At 41.0% G+C, this 23,359-nt stretch overlaps 1 protein-coding gene across 1 annotated transcript in view; it reads right to left on the reverse strand.

Moving 5' to 3' along the window:
- The window catches only part of MYO1E (myosin IE), a 125,238-nt gene that overhangs the window by 79,473 nt on the left and 22,406 nt on the right, over nucleotides 1-23,359 (reverse strand). The window contains exons 4-8 of the mRNA XM_021714146.1: nucleotides 14,294-14,381; nucleotides 10,175-10,264; nucleotides 5,404-5,535; nucleotides 2,435-2,569; nucleotides 406-538 (exon numbers count right to left, since the gene is read on the reverse strand). Of these exons, the coding sequence (XP_021569821.1) occupies nucleotides 406-538; nucleotides 2,435-2,569; nucleotides 5,404-5,535; nucleotides 10,175-10,264; nucleotides 14,294-14,381 (578 nt within the window). The remainder of the gene's footprint in view (nucleotides 1-405; nucleotides 539-2,434; nucleotides 2,570-5,403; nucleotides 5,536-10,174; nucleotides 10,265-14,293; nucleotides 14,382-23,359) is intronic.

The raw sequence follows: 23,359 nt of genomic DNA on the forward strand, positions 1-23,359 counted from the left end.
AATCTTAAAAAAAAAAAAAAGACTAATCTTTTGCCTTATTAAGCTATTAATAAGGCAAAAGTCATTGAAAAGGTCATTTTTATTAAAAATATCACTTTATCTTTAAACCTAGATGTGAAATTCGGCCAGATTTCCCCAAGGCTGATGATAAATCAAAATGATTTCACTATAATCATCAGTGGTGTGGAATTTGAAATGCTGGTGGTGAGGAGAGGGGCAGATGCAAAGAGGACGTCCAATCTCTCTTGGGGCCATTCTGTTTTGCCCCAAAGGACCCATATGACTTCCCATCTCTTCCCAATATCCCCACTTGAGATCTAAGCAGAGGAAAGTGCTGGGTTACTTCTGATGGGAGCTAACCACCCACTTCCCATCATTCAACAGCCATGTCCCAAGGCTACGCACACTCTTCACTCTCCACAGCTGCGTAGTTGCCAACTTCTTTGAAGCTGATGTTTCCCAGGTGGAGCACTCCCGCCACTATCTGCAAAACCAGCGTCTGCTCTTCCGCGAAGATCCCAATCACATTCATGGCGTGCTGGAAGAGGAAAAAGAAATTATCCAGACAAACTGGTCACAATATTTAGAAGCACATAATGAAGAAGCCAAAGCCTAGCAGTTGCTTCAAGTAAGAGTGTAACAAAATACAGATGAGTTGAAAGAGAAGGAGGAGGAGGAAGAGGAGGAAGGAGGGAGAGGAAGAAGGAAGGAAGAAGAAAGAAGAAGAAGAAGCCACCAAAGCATAGACAGGGTTGTGCAATTCTATGTGGCTTAACTCGTGATGGTGGCAGGAATTTCCTGTGCAAGTGATTACTGACCAATGCACAAGTTCTTCTCAGGTCTGAAAGTCATGCTTCTCAGGTCTGAAAGTCATGCTGTCTTTGCACACAGCATGCCATCCTCCAGGAGAAAGAGTGGAAGAACTCCAGGAGGAAAGGGAGAAGAGCAGTAGCTGTACACAAGGTCTCCAAATCTTTCCTTGTCCCTTGGTGTATTTTTGCTGCTCCCCTTCTAAAGGGCATTGTTGGCCCTTTTCAGCTACTCCAAGTGGACTCAAGATCTTTTTCTTCATCAGGAAGGATGAGAATATTGTACTTGCAAAAAATATCTTAATTAAAAATCTCCAGGAAATCCAATAAAAGCATCATTAGCAAGCCTAGTTTCTGGCTGGGTGTAATGGCTCACATCTGTAATCCCAGCACTTTGGGAGGCCCATGTGGGAGGATCACTAGAGCCCAGGAGTTCAAAATCAGTCTGGGCAACATAGTGAGACCTCATCTCTAAAAAAATAAAAATAAATAAATTAGACAGGCATGGTGGCATGCGCCTATAGTCCCAGGTATTTGGGAGGCTGAGGTGGGATGATCACTTTAGCCTAGGAGGTTGAGATTGTAGTGGCCGTTTTCATGCCACTGCTCTCTGGCATGGGTGACAAAGTGAGTCTGACTCAAAAAATAAAAATGTCTAGTTTCTAAGGCCCCTTAAATTCAATAAAAACAAGTAAAATGGTTAAATCTTAGACATACATCCCTAAGAGAACTATCCTCTGGGACCAGTGTGTAGGCCCCAGGCCCCTGACCTGTATTTTCATATCTTTCAGCTCGTTTGAGGCCATGTGGTCTCTTGATATCATTATTCCCTAGCACCCAGAGCACAGCCTCTGAACCTCCTGTCCCTTTCAAGCCCAAATGTCAGCTCCCCTCAAACTGATGCTCCATTGCTCATTCAGGGTCTCCTGCTCAGGTCTGGATCTGGGGTGAGAAATGTGGCTGGCTTGTATCCAACTCAAAGGACAATAATGCAGCCCTTCGAAGCTAAGTGGGTAACCAGCCTATCTCCAGAAATTTCTAGACTGACTCACTTAATTTGTTCCCCCCAGGATGCAAGCCCTTCATAATTGACCTAGCTTCACAACTTGTACCATAACATACCCATGATGTGAAGGGCGTGGAGCAGAAGGATCGTCCTCAACCTGCACGATACAGAGGGCAAGAGAAAACCCACAAAACAGAAGGGGAAAAAAAAAGAAAAAAGAGGAGGGCAGAGAAAAAACTAAAGATGTTCCAAAATTTCTAAACCCAAATAAAACCCTAACATGCTGTTTGCTTAGCCTTTCTAAGGAAACAGCTCACCAACCGTGTAAGCCATCAGCAAACAGACATGCTAAATCCCACAATCATTCTTGCCTGGTTATCAGAGCTCCTACAGGGGGATAACGATGAATTCTCTTTTTTTTTTTTTTACCCATCTCAAGTCCTCAGGCAACTGGGCACACAGCTCTTTAAGGGTACCAAAACACAAGTTTTAGGATATGGAGTGCTTATAAAGAGTGAGGTGGACATTCATGCTGCTCATCACCCTTCACTGCCCTTGCTGCCACAGGCAATGCCCAGTCTGGAGAGCAGATCCTGCATGGCCCTGTGCCAGCACTTACCAGAGTTTCCTGAAATTCACGCCTGTCATCGATGTCATCAACCTTGTATGACCCCGAGAGGCTCAGGTAGTAATAATAGTCCATGCTGGTGATGCCAAGGCTATGCTTCTGCTCTGCAGAGGCGCCCTCGATGAGCTAGAGCAACAGAACACAGGTGGGCCATGATGTAGACCACAGGGCACCCAAAGTCACCTCTGAGAGTCTGCAGCCACCAACCCCAAGCCCAGTGACAAGGCTTTCTAAAACGATGGGTTGTCCTAGACTCTGAAGTATGAAGAGGCTTCTGAATATCTGCTCTACTCAGAGTAGCCCCAAATTGACTCTGCAAATTTTGGTTCCTAACTCTAAGAATGGCAAGGAACTGACTGGGCTCAGTGTCTCAGCCTGTACTCCCAGCACTTTGGGAGGCAGAGGTGAGTGGAGTGCCTGAGCCCGTGGGTTCGAGACCTGCCCAGGCAACTTGGCGAGACCTCGTCTCTACGATAAATAATTAGCCGGGCGCAGTAGCATGTGCCTGTAGTTCCAGCTACTTGGAGGGCTGAGGTGGAAGGATCACCAGAGCCCAGCAGGTCGAGGCTGCGGTGGCCAGCAGTGTGACACTGCACTCCAGTCTGGATGACACAGTGAGATTCCAAATCAAAAAAAAAAAGAATGGCAAAGAACTGTATTGCTTCACTTGTGACACCTCAGAGTGGAGAGTAAAATAGATGGCACTTTAGCTTGTGAACGTGGACCTGGTTTCCATGCTTCTCACTACAGGATGCATATTTTAAAATAGCAGTAGGTCTTGCTCTCTGGTATTCTGAAACCTCCTGTCCTATGGACTGTCCCTTGGCTTTTTCTTCCAGTTCTGATGTCTGCCTTAGGCCTGACCAGAACCTCTTAATGGGTTCCAACCAGTGGTGTGCTGGAAAATGTCTAACAATCAACCCTTGGGAGGAAAAAATGGATTCGTATGTTTGCCAACATTCATGGTGTAAATACTCGCACTGTGACTGACTTCAAACTACCAAGGAAATGTATGGAAGAGGTGGGAAGAGATGTGCACGGCCCATGTGGGCTGACTCCAAGACACCGTACTCTCACCCAATATATTTAGAAAAAGTGAGACAGTTCCTACCTATGCTTCCCCATCTTTGTCAAGTTCATGCTATCTTGGTTCTCCTCTCCCAGATAGATGGCCTCATCTCCCTTACTGAGAAGTTCTAGGTCATCCTATGACATCAGGCTCCCTTCATTTTCTCCTGTTTCCTCAAAATCTTTCTGTACTGCTTCTTTTTGTTCCTCTTTCATTTTCATCCCCTCCCTACTCACATCACAAAATCCCTTGCTAGCTTGCATTCTGCAAATTTTTCTCTCTTTTCTATCTACAAACATACTGCTCTTTGCCTTTCTCAGAAGCTTGTCCTTGACTCTGAACTTCTTCAGCTGCAGAATCTACTTCCTTGCAACACAACTGCCATGACATAACCACCTACATCCTGGCTTCTCTCCTCACCACCCTGATGTAACTCCTCTCGTGGCTACTTTCCGGTGGCCAAATCCACAACCCCTTCTAGGCCCCCAGACCCTGGTCTATCCCTTACTCCCAGGAGCCCTGGGCATTGGACCCTGTTGCTGCCCTTCCTTAGGCTTCTACTTCCCCATTGGCTTCATGGCTACCTGATGCTACCCTATCCTACATGTGAAGACAGTCCTCATGTCCTATATGGGCATTATTTCTATCTTCACGCTAACTCCCATGGGAGCCTCATCTATTTCACAGTTACAGTCATTACATTTTTGTCAAAGTTTTGAACCCTGGAGCCCATCATTTCACAGCCTCTGTTCTGGTGATTTCTGACCTGCAGGCAGAGAACTCCTATAGGGGTTGGGACTTACATTTATTGAAAAGGGTCCTGGCATTCATTACACATGTCTATTTAGTACTCAATAAATAATGTACTATGTATGCTAGACATATACATAATATATAATAATTTTACATTCATCTGTACATGTTGCATTAATTAAATACAATTAAAAGCATTACTGAATTCACAGAAGCTTTTGGTCCTTTTTCAGTCAACAGATACCAACTAACAGAATTATCTGCTGTCATCTAAGATATGTGTGTAATTGAAAAGAGTGAATGTGAGCTACTCCTACAGTTTAATGTCTTTCTAATTTCTAACCTTTAAACTAATAATGAAACAAAACAAGAAAAGCTATTCCGAGATCTTTCTTCATAGAAAGTCTAATGTAGATCTCTAATATAAAATAGTAATAAGTAAACTCAAACATAAAAAATTTGGTTATGGCATCATTATATATTTTAAGTACTTAAAAACCTTTTTAAAAAAAAAAAACCTGAATTTTAAATGCTGAAACTTAGAACACAACTTAAAAGCATCCTGTCTACTGTCTCAAACTTTCTACAGCTTCTGAGAGTCTAGCAGAAATGTTTTGACTTGATGTTAAAGATCCAAAGCCTATCTCAAACTTTCCCTCTAACATCTCCCTTTTTGGAGACACCAGCCCTTACATGCTGGCTAAAGCCTGGTTCCCTGATTGGCTTTCCCTCTCCCACCTCCACTGCCTTGGGTCTTTCCTTGTTTTGTGCTCAGTCTACTCCCACCAGGGCCCCACCACCTTCCCATATCTCCCTAACATCCGGGCCAAATCTCCCCACATTTACTATTTGGCAAAGACTCAAAGATTCCTACTTTTGTTTTGAAGTTATGTCAACACTTTCTTGATTATTTAACTTCTGGGGAATTTTTATCTTATCACACAAATTAGATCTTATTCTCCCTGAAGATAGGGACAGCCTCACAACTCTGCACATTGACTTGCACATACTATAGTAATAAAGCTTCCTGCCTTGCCAGACTAGACTGTCTAAACCTGAGGGATAAGATGAGAAAAAAATTTTTTTTACACGTGGAGAAGGACTAGGAAGTAGGAAAGAAAAAAACATAAAGGAAAACCTGATAAAATATGTGAAAACTCCGCTCTCCGGGGTTCCTCATCACGACCCTAGATTTTTCCAGAAGGAAGTTGGAGATCTTTCCACCATCTGGCTCCCCACCTGGACTGAACTGGATTTCAAAGTATTTTCCCTGCAAGAAAGTTAGGGATTTCCTTCAATGGTTGGCAAACAAAAACATGATGTTCCAAACAGGCTTTGAATATAGTATATAATTCAAGGAAATTCATTCATGAAAGACATGTTCTGAATTACTCCTAATTCTAGTATAGACTTCCTCGTCTTTTCCTATCAGACACTAACCTGTGCTTTTGTCCAATCACACAATTCTGTGGAGAGAATCTATCATTCCAGTTTGACTAAATAAGGATATGCCATATCCCTTGCCCATTTTGCCCTAGTAGGTGCTTGCCTGTTCAACTGGAAGGTGTGAAGAATACAGCAGAAAAGTCATACAGTACCCTTAACCTAACAAATGTGAATTCTGCCATCCTCTCTCACAGAAAGTAAATTTTTCCTTTGGCAGACTTCATTTCATGGCTCTGGGCAAAAGCAGTCAACCCCTTTCATCTCTGGAACATCTAAAATGCTTATCTAAAATAAAAAACACTTTACTGAGAATGAAGTTCTTTCCAGACCACGTGCAGTGGTTCACGCCTGTAATCCCAGAATTTGGGGAGGATGAAGTGAGAGGATTGCCTGAGCCCAGGAGTTTGAGACCAGCCTGGGAAACCTGTCAAGACCTCATCTCAACAATAAATCAAAAGATTAGCCAGGCACGGTAGTGTGTGCCTATAGTCCCAGCTACTTGGAAGGCTGAGGCAGAAGTATCACCTGAGCCCAGCAAGTTGAAGTTGTGGTAGCTGTGAGCATGCCACTGCACTCCAGCCTGGGTGACAGAATGAGACTCTGACTCAAAAAAAAAAAAGAAAGAAAATAAGAAAAAAAAAAAGTTATTTCCAGCTATTCGGGAGTCTGGGGATTTTTGTTACGGTCATTGATATTAATATGCCCCCTTTAAACTGTTGCTAATAGGGAACAAAGGAGAATACAAACCTGGAATTTAGTTGTAAAGGTATCTAGGTTATTAAAATTCTTTTTTTTTTTTTGAGTTGGAATCTCACTCTGTCACCCAGACTGGAGTGCAGTGGCCGCTCCTGGCCACCACAGCCTCGACCTGCTGGGCTCTGGTGATTCTTCCGCGTCAGCCTTCCAAGTAGCCGGAATTACAGGCATGCGCTACCACGCCCGGCTGATTTTTTTATTTATTGTAGAGATGAGGTCTCGCTGCCCAGGCAGGTCTCGAACCCTCGGGCTCAGGCAATCCACTCACCTCAGCCTCTCAAAGGCGCGGGATTACAGGCTGATGACATATTTTTTTTCTTACTAGCACTTAGTTTCTCCATTCCTCAGAAACTGAAGCACTCTCAGAGGCTAGAAGGGTAATTTAAATGGAGGAAATCAGTCAGGGTGTGGTGTGGCCTAAGACCAAACTGGACAGCATGCCCAGCCTCACCACATGCACATTTAATATTATAAAAAGTTGTACGCTGACTAACTCCACCCATCTCTGGGTTTAATTCAGCTGGGCCTCAAGTCTATGACTAGAAGTGTCAACTCATTAAGGACAAGTACTTTACACACTGTGCAAATGTGTGAGTATGTGCTGTGTTCCTGTTCTTAAGTTGCTAATTCCAGGTGTCAGAAAGGCCAGTCTCCGGTTGTCTATTTGGCTTAACCTGATGGTCTGATGGTCTCTCTCCCTTCCCCTAAAAAACAAATACCTAGAAGTTCTAGTCACTGAAAATCACCAACCACCACTCTCTTCGGTGCCCGTGGTTTCTGAGAAAAGCTTGTTGAACAAGAGGCCCTGTGCTTCCCATGGAGGCCACCTTCACTGTCTTTTTTATGGGGGGAGGTAATGTTATGGAGGAAAAGATTCAGTGCCTGCCCCAGGTCCCCATCAATTGAGGTAAAATGAAACCAGACAGGACATCAAACCCAGGAATGGCAGGTGGAGTCAATGGCAAGCTTCCAAGTCCTTCTAGCAGTGGTCTTCAATTTTGGCTGCCTTTATGAAATGCTGGTGCCTGGTGCCACCCCTGACCAAGTAAATCAGAATTTCTAGGGACCAAGTAAATCAAAATTTCAGATCCCAGACCTGTATTATTTATAAAAGTGCCGAGGTGATTTTTATATGGAGCCAAGGTTAAGAGCCACTGCTCTAATGTAATAAATATATAAACACAGTTCAAAATTGTCACATAAAAGTTAAAACTCCTAACAAGACGTCAAAATATTTAGGATTACTGTAGAGCAGCCTGGAGGGGAAAGATGGAAAATTGTATAAAAGGAAATGGATGTTGCATTTTGAAAATTAACTGGAAAGAAGTTTTTTGTTGTTTTTTTTTTTGAGTTGGAGTCTCACCCTGTTGCCCAGGCTGGAGTGCAGTGGTATGTTCACTGCCACCACAGTCTTGACCTGCTGGGCTCAGGGGATCCTTCCACCTCAGCCTTCCAAGTAGCTGGAACTACAGGCATGCGCCACCATGCCCGGCTAATATTTTGATTTATTGTAGAGATGAGGTCTCACCAAGTTGTCCAGTCTGGTCTTGAACCTGTGCGCTCAGGCAATCCTCTCACCTCAGCCTCCGAAAGTGCTGGGATTATAGGTGTGAGCCACCACGCCCAGCTAGAAGCTTCAATTTTTGGTAATGCTTATTTCTTAAGCTGGGTGCTGGGCACATAGGTATTCACTATATTAGTTTGAAACAGGGCTTAGAATATTTCATAATACATGTTTTTAAACTTGAAAAAGATTTATATGTGTTAAATATATACATTTTAATGGTTCATTTCTTAAAGTGAAATTACCCATAGTTCCACCCTGATGCCACTTCTTCATTCTCTTATTAACTGCCCAATGTAATAGTGTGTCAAACTTTGATTTGCATACATCTTAATTACATTTTATATAATGTGCGTATTTTAAAGCAGAAACGGGAACACACTGTAAATATTGTTCTATAATCTTTTTTTTTTAATGTAACAATATATTGTGGATATCTTTTAAAATAGGCAGTTATTTAACAGGAACTTTAGATAACTTATTCTAAAAGTATCGTTGGGTCAAAGATAAAGATCATTTAAAATTTTAATAACAATTCCCAAATTGCTCTGGGAGATTATGTCAGCCTTCAACCAATAGTATCTTTTCTCCATTATTATCAATTTCTTTAATGTTTGCCCACTTGAGAGACAGAAATGATATATGGTTTAAATTTACATTTCTCAAATTATTAGTGATAGTGAGTAACTTTTGATGCCATCAGGCATGGCTCCGAGACAGTGTGTGTCTAAACTGGCCATCATACTCTTTCCCACCTTTCCTTCAGGGGTGTACACAATTTTGTAATTAGAAAAATAAGAAGTGCTGGGTGTTTGTTTTGTTATTGACAAAAATTGATTGATGTATCCTCCAAGTATAGAGAGCAATTTATATTGGAAAAATCAAGAATACTGATTTAATTATTTTTTCTGCTCTCTCAGAAAGCTGGGGGGGGCAGACAGATAAATTTGATCAAGTTCATTTTTACAAGGCAGATTTAGATTGGCAATTAGAGAAAAAAGGTCAACTGGAAAAGCTTTTCACATCTTCTTTCCTATCTCATTACCTCGAAAATTTCTTCATGATAACATAACCCAGGCATTATACCAAAAAATGAGAGATAAACAAATGAGAAGTTCAAATAATATTGGACAACAAGGAAAGTGAGGGTAAGTTTAACAGATATAACCCACCAGGGAACTTGACAATTATTACAGGAGAACATAGTAAAAATTCTCTTGGAAATAGAAGCTTCCTTCCAAAACAGAGAGTGAGAGAGAAATTGTTTTTCTCTGAAATTCCCACTTATTTATTTTAAAATGGTGCAGAATCAGCCTCACAGATGGCTCCTTGAATGCTTTAGTGCCAGACATAATCTATCATTGAAATAAGATGCAAAATCTATATAAGTGAAAGTTACTGGGTGAACATTTGTTTCTTTGAAAATATGGCTTTTGTCGAGAGGCGTAGATTCATAGTCATCCTTCCCAGGCTTCCAATTTACCCCCTCAGGAGACATCCAGACAGAAAAAGATCTAAAGGAACATTCACAACAATGCATTTGTTTGGCATTTTCACAACCTTGGGTGAGTGAGCCAGTGAGGAAGCAACCTGTGAGGATACGTCCAGCCACTTTTGGATGTTGTTTTGTTGCATGAACAAAATGCACAAAGCCAGAGGGATGGGGTAGGCAGGTAGTCAGCTTGCTCTGATGGACAGAGGAGTGGAAGGTTTTCTCCAAGATGCCAGATCAGTCCAAGTGTCTGCTCTCTTCAGAGTCTACAGACCAAGTCGTAGAAGCAAAATCATTGCTAGTGGTCAACAATACCTGGCTGGGATACCTACCTACTCTAATAATTTCTTTGTCTTAGGAAAGGTCTTTTCTCCAGGACACAAAGCAAACTCCTCTAGGACCAGAGCTTCCACTTTCATCAATTTTTATTTTCCTTAGTAAGGCTTGCATCCCTGAGGCTCAAAAATAATTTCAGTCAAAGGGCATATTGCAACTTGACAGCGCATCATTATAGAAAACGAGAAAAGACTGAAAAGGCAGCTTCTTGATGATATGTGAAAAACTCCCGTTGCCTTTGGGATACTGGATTTAAATCAGGAACATCAACACCATTAATCAGAGGACACTCTAGGAAATAGGGAAGAGACTTACAAATCGGCTGGAGTTGTTGTTCCGGACGGTCTTGGCGTTCCCAAAAGCCTCCAGCAGTGGGTTAGATTGCAGGATGATGTCTTTCACGTGCTGCCCCAGCAAACAGACCGGAGGTTAGGAGGGTGTGAACTCCTACCACATAAGGCAATGACAAAATTTCCCTAAGGAACTGGTTTCTGAGTATAAGATAAGAGGACCCAAATCCACGTGTCCCTAGGGGTTTCTAGAAGACTTATTCTTTCACTGAGACCGACCTACACCTGTTCATGTGTTCAGGTCTCCTGATGCCCTTGGCTTGATGTAGGAGTCCCAGGAGCCAGGGTACCACCCATGAATCAGGATCTATAAATGTTCCTGCACTGCGTCTCCAAATCGGTTGTTGCAGCTTCATTTGCACTTCTGAGTGTGCTGGGAATCACAGCAGAAGGGAACAAGAAGCATTATATAAAGGGGTGGAAGGGATAGCTCCTTGCTGTTCTGATCAGTGTCTTCACTCTCACTACCCCTTCCCAACCTACCCACTCCACTGCAAACCAGAGTTCTTAAGGGAAATTAATCAGTTTCTCCTCCCCAAATAAGGTTATGGAAATAGTCTTGTGTTTCTCATAATTTAATGAGCATGAGTCACCTGGGGATCTTGTTAAAATGCAGATGTGGATTCAGTAGTTCAGGTGGGACCCAAGAACCTGCATTTTTAACCGGCTCCCTGGTGCTACTGGTTTTGCCAGCATGAAGCCATACTTTGAGCAGCAAAGGTCAACAATGTATTGTATAGAACAATTTCTGATCTACTAGAGGAGAAGCATTTGGTTTTCAAACACCCCAGTTCTATGCAAACGTGTGCAAAACACACCATGGACATGAGATAGCTCAACAGGATCTGATGTTGGAGACGTCTTTCGACAAGTGAGTCATTCGTTGCACTTCTAATTATTCACATGCTATGGTTAAACATGTTCCAGAAATAACAAGTCTTCTGGCTTGTGCTCTTTAGCTACTGACTTATTCCAAGCCAAGAGCTCTGTATCATTGTCCTCATGGGAAAACAGGAAGAGAAAAATCAACATTAACCATCTGCAGTCTGGCTACTAAGTCACAGGCTGTAGCAAAGAGGACTAGATTAAGGCACTAACTACTAATTGACTGTGTAACAGCAAAAGTGCACTTTGTTTTCCTCCTGAAAATTCAGAAGAGAAACTGCCACAAAAAATGAGAACTGGAGTTGCATCCTGACTGGGGAAGCATTGTTAACAATGGCACCAAGGGCAAATTTTTAGTTGGTCCCTCCATGGCATAGTATCAAAGCTTAGACACATACTTTCAAGCAGCCTACTCTCCTTTAAAAACTCATAGGTTTATAGATACTTTGCTTTTCTTTGTAAAATCAATTTTGAGCTGTGGACCTTCACTAATCTTTTACATCTTTTTTGCTGGCCAGATGTGCCCACACCATTTAACAACACTCAGCTTCTTTCAGGAAGAGAACAAAAGAAGCTCTTTTTAAAAATCTCTTTCCTTCTTTAATTACAGACTTTTAAACTAAGAATGCCTATGTATATATCCATCCATCCATCCATCCATCCATCCATCCATCCATCCATCCATCCATATCTGTTTATCAACTATGAGTGATGTCCTATAGATTTTTGTGGCATATTTTTTGATACAAGGGAAAAGAGAAAGGGCAAACTAAGATAAAAGGGCAGCCCACCAACAAAACAGCATCCTGGATTCCTGTCTCCATGTCAACCCTCTCAGGATAGGGTACAAACACATGACTAGGGAAAAGCAATTGGACTGAACCATACCAACCCAGGTTCTACAGATGTACTAACTGTCCATTATGGAAGCCATGAGCCACATGTGCTGTAGCTGGTTCCAAATGAAATGCAAAGTAAGTATACAATACATATTGGGTTTCAAAGACTTAGTACCGAAAAAAAAAAGAATATAAAATCTCTAATTTTGCTACATTGATTATATAATAAAAATGATAATATTTTGGAAATATTGAGCTAAATAAAAATATTTTTAAAATAACTCCATCAGTTTCTTTTCACTTTTCTTTTTTTTGTTTTAAATAGCTACTAGAAAATTTAGAATTATAGACATGGCTTGTTTCATCCTCCTACTGAACGAAGTTGCGCTTGATCTTCCTTTCAAAGAAACAGGATGCTCTAAAACCCATTCACTCTGTGTAAAAGGAATCTGGGGCCCTATCTTAAGACTTCTGATCCACCAGAACATAATGAAGCATTTTTAAATTAGTAGCTAGAACCATAATAAAAATAATTTTACGCGTCTTTTTAAATTCTACAGCTGACCATGACAATAACATTGCTTATTACATTATTCTGACTATAAACATTAATGTTTGGAAGTGCATTCTGTCTCTAGAGTGTGTGCCAGTGATGAACCTGGAAGCCCTTATGTACCTCGGCTCCCTGTCACCATCATGCATTACTCTCTGGGGAGCAGGTTTTACCCATCCCTGCAATGTTGATGCTGATAACACAATGAGCAAAACTAAAGACAGATGAAGCCGTGTCCACCCCATTCATGACCCTGTCTTCTTGAATCTGCTGCTCCTCTGCCCATCCTGTAATCCTCTCCTTTTCTTTTCCCCTCTCCTGTATCCTCATTCTCTGGGTCTTCTCTCTAACATTTCCTTTATATGTGCCAATCTTTCCTTCTTCCTTTCTCTCCTTTCCCTTTCTCTATCTCCTTTAAAATGTTTATAAATTGCCAGGTGGTGGCGCGGTGGCTCATTTTTATGGCCATATAATAATATATTGTATGACTAACCATAAATTATTTCACCAGTCGCTTACTGACAGACATTTAAGTTGTTTCCAGTTTTTTTTACATTACCAAAAATGCCACAATTAACTTTATATATGTATCATTTTGTATATTTCAGCATATCTAAAGGATAAATTTTCTTAAGCAGAATCGCTGAGTCAAATAGTATGTGTCTCAGTTTGTTAGATTTTGCTGAGATGTCCTCCATAAAAGTCTCCATGAAAGTGTACTTGTTTGAGCACCTAAAAACAATGTATGAGAACAACTGTGTCTCTGCAATATTACCAATCAAGTGTTTAAAATACTATATGATTTTGCCAGTCTGGTAGCTAAAAAAATAGTTGTTCGGAATTGGCAATTCAATGTAATTTTAATTTGCATTTCTCTTATGATCATGATGGTGAGCATATTTCCATGTTTTATGAGTCATCTGCAATTCTTTTTCTTTCTTTTTTTTCTCTTTCTATTGAGTCAGGGTCTCACTCTGTCACTCAGACTTTAGTGCAGTGGCACAGTTACAACTCACTGAAGCCTTGACCTCCTGGGCTCAGGCGATCTTTCCACCACAGCCTTCCGAGTAGGTGGAACTAAAAGCCTGCATGCCAAGCTTGGTTAATTTTTAAATTTTTTTGTAGAGATGAGGTCTCACTATGTTGCCCAGGTTGGTCTAGAACTCTCGGGCTCAAGCAATCCTCCCGTCTGGGCCTCCCAGAATGCTGGGATTACAGGCATGAGCTGAGTCTAGCCTACAGTTTCTCTTCTGAGTTGACTTTCTTTTTGGGGGAAGAGGGTTGGGTTGGAGTCTCATTGTTGCCTAGGCTGGAGTGCAGTGGCACACTCATGGCCACCACAGCCTCCACCTGCTGGGCTCAGGTGATCCTTCTGCCTCAGCCTTCCAAGTAGCTGGAACTACAGGCATGTGACACCACACCCAGTTAATTTTTTGATTTATTGTAGAGACACAGTCTTGCCAAGTTGCCCAGGCTGGTCTCAAACTCTGGGCTCAGGAAATCCTCTCACCTCTGCCTTCCAAAGTCCCGGGATTATAGGTTTGAGCCACTGTACCCCAGCTATGAGTTGACTTTCATATCCTGTATCTATTTTCCTTTTGGACCATTCACATTTTTATTGATTTGTAGGAGTTCATTATATATTAGGCATGTCTATCTTAAAATGTGCTATTTCTTTGCAGATTTCAAGTTTCTTGGTTATAGAACCAAACTCTTTTCTACGGAAGAAAAATTATTTTTTAAACAGCAAATGGAGCCTTCGAAATTTCACATAGCATTAGGCATCACAAGGGCCTCGCCAACTCACCTGGACTTTGGGGCCTCCTCCAGACACTCTGGAGATGTAACTCATGATGTATTTGGCAGCCACTGTCTTTCCAGCACCACTCTCACCACTGAAGAACGAAAGACAAAAAGGCCCATCTATGAAGTGAACTATAACCAGCTCCCTTCCTCCTCCACCCCCACAAAACAAACAGAAAGAAAACAGGCAGAAAGAAATTTAGTTTTTAAAAAAAGGGCAAGGCAAAAAACTGGTTGAGACAGACAAATCACAACAGGACAAGGTCACCTAGTGACCTGTGAGAGCAGCATTAACATGTTGTGGACCAGAGACTTGCTAATTACCACTGTGTCGGACATGAAATTGGGTACTCAAGGTGCCCGATAATAGGATGCATGATTAGAAAAATTGTGGAATGTCATAAGAGTAGAATTACGCAGAAATTACAATTGACACAAAGGCTGTATACAGCAAAAAAGCATATGAAGTAATGTTAAGCAGATCCAAATTAGATATAAAACATTCTCACAATAAATATTTTTTTAAAGAACATAAGAAGTAAAGGTTGGAACTACTACAAAATATTAGCAGAGGTTTTGGTCAAACTTTTTGTAATACATGTATTACTTCTGTAATTCAAAAACAAAGTAGGCACTCTGAGGTTTCAATCCATGTGCCTTGAACTTATGCAAGCTTCCTTATTTTAGAAGTTCTAAAATTAAATGATGAAGCAATATTAATCACATCCTGAGTAACAAAGACTACCTTCCTCTTGGTAGCCTTCCTGCATAGGGAGGGGCTTTTGTTAAACAGTGTATAGTCTGCTCTTCAAAATCCCCATTCTTCCTTCAAAATCCCCCTGAATGGATCATAACCTCAGTTCAAAACATGCTTGAGTCAGTCAGATTTCTCATCTCCCTACTGGTAGCCTTTGTGTTAACAGACTTAGATTAAATTGATTCCATCTAATTAATTAGTTAGATTAAGTAGAAAATGGTGGTAGGGTTTAGTATGAAAAGTTCAGGCTGCAATGAGCTCATAACATTTTTGATCTAGGTGATCAAGAATTCTGGGGTGCAGAGCAAATGTTCCATGAACACCCAACCTAATTAGCTTATCTATTGCTGAACTACCCAAGAAAAGAGGAAACATTTGTTTGGGGTACAACCAAGCCAGGAGAGCACACACCCCCCCAAAAGGAAATGGAAATAAAATCTGAAATTATCTGATATTTTAAAATAAAACAACAAAAAGGATTGAAATAGCTATATGGCAAAAACTCAGAACTTTGTTGTTCAGGACTTAACACCTCTAAAGACCTCAATCCATCTCTGCAATTCATTCGTGATCACAGTGCTGAGGTCCCTGGCTTCCTGGTCAGATGAATAGGGAAGCCAAATGGAAATGTCATAAGATACCGTCACAAATAGAAAACCAGTGAATCTGGGAAGAGGTGTCACACTGTTTACAGAGGGCATGCCTACTCACAGGCACAAGTAGGTCTGGCAAATTAAAGTGCATGAGGAAAACATCTTTTTAAATGGTTGAAATAATCAGATGATTTATATACTAAATCTAGGATCAATACATGCACTCTCATTTGAAGTACAGGTTTTGTCAACAATGAAACTCCATTTTACAAGTTGTAAACAATGTAAACTTTCAAGAATGCTGGAAAGTCCAAGATTATAATGACCCAATGTAGTATTATACAATCATTTAAAATAATTTCACAGATTATATAGCAACAAAGACAATACAGCTAAGGTTAAGTGGTAATATGATCAGATGACAATGTATCTATGTAACATGTTTATAACTAAAAAGAAATATTTCTGACTTGTTAGGAAGCTGGTACAGGGATGTCCATTTATTCTTTTTGGTGTGTGTTGGAGTCTTACTCTGTCGCCCAGATTGGAGTGCAGTGGCCGCTCCCAGCCACTGCAGCCTTGCCTGCTGGGCTCCAGCGATCCTTCAGTCTCAGCCTTCCAAGTAGCCAGAATTACAGGCATGCGCTACCACACCCGGCTGATTATTTTTTTTTTGAGTTGGAGTCTCACTCTGTCACCTAGACTGGAGTGCAGTGGCCGCTCCCAGCTGCCACAGCCTTGACCTGTGATTTTTTGATTTATTATAGAGATGAGGTCTTGCTGCCCAGGTGGGTCTCGAACCCACGGGCTCAGGCAATCCACTCACCTTAGCCTCCCAAAGGCACGGGATTACAGGCTGAGCCACCGACCCTGGCACATTTATTCTTTTAATGTGCATTTTCTTTTTTGAGCTGAAGTCTCACTCCATAAACTAGACTGGAGTGCCATGGCCGCTCCCGGCCACCGCAGCCTCGACCTACTGGGCTCCAGCGATCCTTCCGCCTCAGCCTTACAAGTAGGCGGAATTACAGGCATGCGCTACCACGCCTGGCTGATTTTTTGATTTATTATAGAGATGAGGTCTTGTCAAGTTGCCCAGGCGGGTCTCGAACCCACGGGCTCAGGCAATCCACTTACCTCAGCCTCCCAAGGTGCGGGATTACAGGCTGAGCCACCGAGCCCGGCTAATGTGCTTTTTTTTAAAGCTTAAATTTTTTGAGACAGGCAGTTATCCATATATTTCAGATTTATATAAAAACTTTTTCCAGAAAGAGGGAGGGATCACATATCACAATGATAATCAGTACTGATCTATTTTATTAGATTGTTCAACCTTCTATATGCCATCATAAGTAAATATATTTTTTATAAATTTACATTTTCATGTTTAGACTTCCTTAGAACAAGCTGGGGGGGGAGGGATGGGGGGGAGAGAGAGAGAGAGAGAGAGAGAGAGGAAACAAATCCTATTATAATTACAAAATAAGAAGTATAGCAATCCCCCTACTGTGCCTTGGTCAAATGTGTATCCAGACATGAAATACTGTTTCTCTTTTCTGGAAGCAACAGAAAAGAATAATGATAAGTAACTTTTCATATATTAAAATTAGTATGTCAGGTCCAAATACAGGGTATCTATATTTTCAGTAATAGTTATTTTTTTCAGGAGATTTAAAATAATTAGTCTGGCTAAACATTCATCATAATTTTCACTTCTTGGTTTCAATTTACAGATACTTAAGAAGAAATTTTATTGATCAGAGGCTGATAATTTGCTCAAAATATGGTACAATAATGGAATGTTACAAAATTACCTGCAGTTTACAGTATATACAATCATAATTATTCTGGCCTATTTGGAATGAGAAAATATTGTTTATTTCCCTGGGCTAAAACCCAAGTTAGAAGAATGTGAGGGTATTGGATAAATTATACAGCATATCCAAAATTATTTACTATGCATCTCACAGCGGTTAAAGCAATTTGTTTTGTTTTAAGTTTACAGGCAGCTTTTCTTAATTTAATTGCCTTCAGTTGACTTACAAAATGAACAATAACAACAACACAACAAAAATATCAACAAAAAACTTTAGAAATTAGGAAAATGTCCCAGTGGTTCCTAAATTTAGCAATCGATCAGAATTCTTAGAATGTTCTAAAAATGTTTGGGCCCCTCCTCTGACCTGCTGAGTTACAGTCTTCAAGCACTCCAAGGGTATAGGAATAGGAATGCTTAACAGACACCCTAGTTCTTACATAGCTGGCTAGGAACCAGCCAAGCAACTTTAAACAAAAGTCATGATAGACGTTATAGAAAATAACAATTCAAATAAGAAATAATGTAACGTTTGTGTGTCTGTGTGAACTATAGAGATAGAAACATATGCTAAAATTTCAAAGAAATTGAAAGAATGTTCTGGGGAAAAAAGCTATTTACAATGGTATATTAATAATTGGATTCAAAGATCACAATTACTTTTCTGAGAAAGTTAATTCCTCCCTTAAAAGTCAATAGTATTTTCAATTCACTTCAACTTGCTCTAGCAAATGTAAAAATATTTTAGGTTTCTTTTTGTTGTTGTTGTGGTTGAGTTGGAGTCTCACTCTGTCACCCAGCCTGGAGTGCAGTGGCCGCTCCCAGCCATCGCAGCCTCGCCTGCTGGGCTCCGGTGATCCTTCCATCTCAGCCTTCCAAGTAGCTGGAACTACAGGTGCACGCTACCACGCCCAGCTAATTTTTGATTTATTGTAGAGATGAGGTCTCGCTGAGTTGTCCAGGCAGGTCTCGAACCCGCGGGCTCAGGTGTTTTAGGTTTCTTTTCTGGAGATATCCCATGGAATAAGGAGGCTCACCAATCCCACTCACTCCCCATTCCTGGTCTCTCTACCAGTTCTGCATCACAGAACTGATATTCCCTTGTAACGGATTGGGTTTTTGTAATTGAGACACTGGTTTCAACTTGACATTTGTTTGCATGTTAGAAAGGACAAAAACTTAAAACAAAAATTATGTATGTGTTTGTTCACCCGACACGCACTGTCTAAGCCTCCTTGTGTGTTGACTTGGAGGCTGGAATGAGATGTGGATGAGATGTGGCTACTGCCAGAGAAGAGCACTTCACTGTCTTCTGGAGAGGTCAAGTGCACAAATGCTATCAGTGACACAGTGGATGCAGGTATGGTGGTTCACACTTGTAATCCCAGCGCTATGGAAGGCAGAGGAAAGAGGACCACTTGAGCCCAAGAGTTTGGGGCTGTGGTGAGCCATGACTGTGCCACTGTACTTCAGCATGGGCAACAGAGTGAGACTCTAACTTAAAAAGGTAATAGTAATAAAATAACACAGTGGAGATGTGGGTATGGTTTTAGGAACTTGTGGGTGGCATCTATCTCAGAATGGAGTAGGAAAAGTTAGGAAAAGATTGTTAATGAAAGTCACAACTAGTTAAGTATCAGTGAGACAGGTAAAATTAGCCAGTTGCTCTGTATGTGTGTGTATGTGTATGTATATGCACATGTCAGGGGCTGGGATGAAGCCTGAGCCATAGATCAGAGGCAAAAACCCCATGAGGTATGTGTGAAGGAAACACAGGAAGTTGAACAGGATGGACCTAATTGTGAAGTAGGAAGCTGGGAGGGGTGGGAGTGGGGCTGGAGAACAGTGCAGAGATCCAGGACAGTGACCATGGGTACCAGGTTTGGGGAAGCCCTGAGGTTTCTGGGCAGCAGCATACTGTGTTACATTTCGTATAGACTCCAGAATTCTGTCCTGTCTGCACTATATTCATGGACTTGACTTCACCTATATAGATCAACTGATATATTATTTTAAAAAAAAAAAACTTTGGATATATTATTTACTTAGTATCTCTCCCTAAATTGATCCAATTTACTTAAATTTATATAAAAGGGGACCTCTGTATGACTACTGTAACTAGAGAACCAATATCACTTGCCCAAAATTGGCTGATATGGTGGCATGTGTCTGAAAGTCCCAGCTACTCAGGAAGCTACCGCAAAAGGGTTGCTTGAGGTTGAGACTGCAGTAAGCTGTGATTTCAGCCTGGGTGATAGAGCAAGATCCTGTCTCCAAAAATAAATAAATAATACAATGACAATAAAATAGCTATTCTGAAAATAATGCAAATGTCCATCAACACAGAATAGTTAAATAAACATATATTTCTTAGCATTGTTACCCAAGAGAGCCTAAAAGCAAGGACACACCAGTGTCACTTAACACACTAAGAACCAGATGTTGGTCTCTAAACGCCATTCTTCACTAAAAGGAACCAGGTTTCCTTGGGGAAATGGTCAATTCAAGGGCTACAGCCAGGGAAATACAAGCTGGGCCTGGAACTATAACTATGTCAAAAAGTAAGGAAATACACAGTGACTTATGCAGAAAGGGGTTCCCACTGTCCAAATCAAGATAAGTACTGATAATAATGGATTATGATACTTTGCATAAAATAGGAAGCTCAAAATCCTTATTGCCATAAGAAAAGTAAATGAAGCCAGGTGCAGTGGCTCACACCTGTAATCCCAGCACTGTGGGAGTCTGAGGCGAGAGAATTACCTAAAACCCAGGAGTTTGAGACTAGCCTGACTAACATTGTGAGACCTTGTCTCTACAAAAAATCAAAAAATTAACTGGGCATGGTAGTCCGCACCTTTAGTCCCAGCTACTTGGAAGGCTGAGCCCAGGAGGTCAAGGTTTCAGTGAGCTGAGACCATGCCACTGCACTCCAGCCTGGGTGACAGAGTGAGACCCTGACTAAAAAAATAAATAAGAATTAAATCAACCAATAACTAGGGAGAAAGGAAAGCTCTTTCTCACAGTAGAATGCCGACTAATACAAGTGGAAAAAATGAAGGAATTAGATCATCACCATTTGGCAACCATCCTACAGGTAACTGATTCGGGCAGGAGTCATCAATGAAAGATAAGGCTGGTGGGTGGAGGTTTGATGAGAAGCAGAATATTGTCATAATCTCAGAATATATCCCCATAAAACACTAACACAACATAAAAGAAAACATGGTGAATTTAATCAGAAGAGCAGCTAGGGAACCAGGTGATTAAGAACCAACATGGTTTCTATGGTACTCCTGCCCAAAATGCAAGATCTGAGTCTAGTCATGAGGAAACTTCAGATAGACCCAGGCTGAGGTCATCCTACAACCTACATGTCTGACCAATTTAGAACCGTAAGGGCCAAACCCACAGAGACAGCAAGATGGAAAGGTCAGGGAGGCACAAAGAGAGGCAAGAGGATACGTGTGGCATCATGGAGCCAATGGAGTTGAGAATCAACTGCATCTACATGGTTAGAAGATGGACAAGAAAGCAGAAATTCATGCTGGACATGGTAGCTTATGTCTATAATCCCAGCATATTGAGAGGCTAAGGTGGGAAGATTGCTTGAGCCCAGGAGTTCAAGACCAGCCTGGGCAACATAGGTAGATACTATCTCTATTAATTTATTTGTAAAAATATAAAATTTAAATAAATATAGAGGATAGATAGAAAAATATGGAAATTCCCACTGAGACCTATTCAAATAGATACCACCCCCCCTTTTTTTGACATAGTGGCACATACTATTGAACTTGACTTTTATTTCAAATGGTATAACCCAAGGAGAAAATATATAGGAATCACTTTAAAAAAACACAAACAAACAAATTTTTAAAAATTCTAGAGTTATAAAAGATAAATACAGTTGTGACTGGAAAATAGTCTAAAAGATGAGAAACAACATCAGTTTCAAAGGAGATTTGAAAGAATACACTAAAATACTGTGGATGTAATAATTTTGGCATGTGTCCATTGAGTGTGTAATGCATGCCAGGAACTGTTGTAAGTACTCTACATATATCAATCACTTGATCCATGTAATAACCCTGTTGAGGTATGTACTGTTATTATCTTCATTCTTTGAGGTGAGAAAAGTCGAGCAACTTGCTCAAGGACACTTAGCTAGTGAGTGGCAGAGCCAGAAAAGGACTGGAGACAGGCTGACTCAGGAGTAGAAGCTATAATAATGCCTCAGGGGAAGGGAAATATTTAAAATCCTCACAGTGGTTGGATAATCAATAAAAATCAACAGTGCTTCCCAAAGAAACTCCAAGAATAGTACAGTTCATAGTATTATCGAACTTGTACCTATTCCTCAGTTTTTACTGATACACACCCATTTAAGCAAGCCTTCTGCCAAAAACATTTATCTCACATACAGTTGGAACTAACAAATAATAGCCTGCATCACTGTGATCACAAGACAAGATAATTCTGCAAGAAAGAGAAACCACATCAAAGAATGTTCTGGACAGCCCTCTCCAATGACTCAATTCACAGACTCCCTTCCTGGCAGCCCTACAAGATCAGGAACAGAAATAAGTCAGAGGTGAAGCATTCCTGTTGGTTATCTGCAGGGTTCCAGGACTAAGGAGAGAAGGGTCCTCTGTCAGACCTTGTAATCACTCTAAAAAATAAATCCTTAAACATACGCAATGGCTAAAGGTATAAAATACAAAAACAAACAGCCATGCAGAAACTGCTGAGCAAGTGGCATGAATTCATTCTTTATCATTTTGAGGAAGGTGTGAATAAGACAAAGAGCTCTTATTTCTTTCTAACTCTAGACGAATACCCAGTTAATTAGTGTTGTCAAGCAGACAAAATGTTCTCCTAGTCTGCCAAGAAAATGGCCCTGTGGCAATGCTCATCTTGGCCCAGCCCAATGTAACAAAAGAACCCAATGTTTAGTCCGAAGACCAGGTTGAGTCCCTGCTCAGCCAGTCATCATCTCTGAAATTCCTTTTAATGTTCCCAGCACATATTTTACATCACTCTTCAACCGTTCAAAAATATTTTTCTCATGTATATTTCCTTGTAGCATTTTCTTTACATTCCTTTAAGGTCTTAATTCCCATTTTGTAGATGAAGTCACTGAGGTCTATAGAGCTCACACACCTTAGAAAGAATGAGTCCATCCACTCTATGACTCACCCAGAGAGCTTTCCACTGCACCTCATGACTGTGTATGGTAATGGATTATTATCCAGCCAACCTAACACCTGCAGGCTTGAAGCAGCAGAGAACAGTGGAAAGAGTGTGATATAAGAGGCAGGCAGACTTGGCTTGGAGCATGGCTTTGCCACATTTCAAATACAAGATGCTTAACAAGTTTCATTACCTCTTGGGAGACTCAGACTTCAAAAGGGAAATCACAATGGTTGTCGTGAAGATTAAAAATGATGTAATTAAAAGGACACAAAGCCAGTACTCAAAAAAAGAGCTGCTGTAGGATTATGGATAATGTATTAGTTAGGCAGCTGTCCTGAATGGCGCACAGTACTCCTTGACTGATAATAAAGGAATTTCAGCAGTCACACAGACTAGAAGGTACAATTTGCAGAGTGTGGGGAACAGGGTAAATCTTTTCAAATGTACAGCCAGCGACAGTCCTGGGCAGCTCCCTCATAGACATAAGGGTCCTCTCCAAAACAAGGCCAGAGGAACAGTGTGCCTCAAAGGCGATGCTGCTGAGATAAACAAGAAATTGGGCGGGTCAACAGAAACTCAGAGGAGAGCCTTGAAAAGAGATCTGATGCTAATAATAAAAGATTCCTGAAATACATCAAAGGCAGGAAGATAGCCTGAGAATCCATAGACACTTGATGGTGCCAACGCACAGAGCAAAGCGGACATGCG

This window comes from Carlito syrichta, unplaced genomic scaffold, assembly GCF_000164805.1.
Source record: "Carlito syrichta isolate Samal-C Ts95f unplaced genomic scaffold, Tarsius_syrichta-2.0.1 Scaffold305279, whole genome shotgun sequence".
In the NCBI taxonomy this organism is placed as follows: domain Eukaryota; kingdom Metazoa; phylum Chordata; class Mammalia; order Primates; family Tarsiidae; genus Carlito; species Carlito syrichta.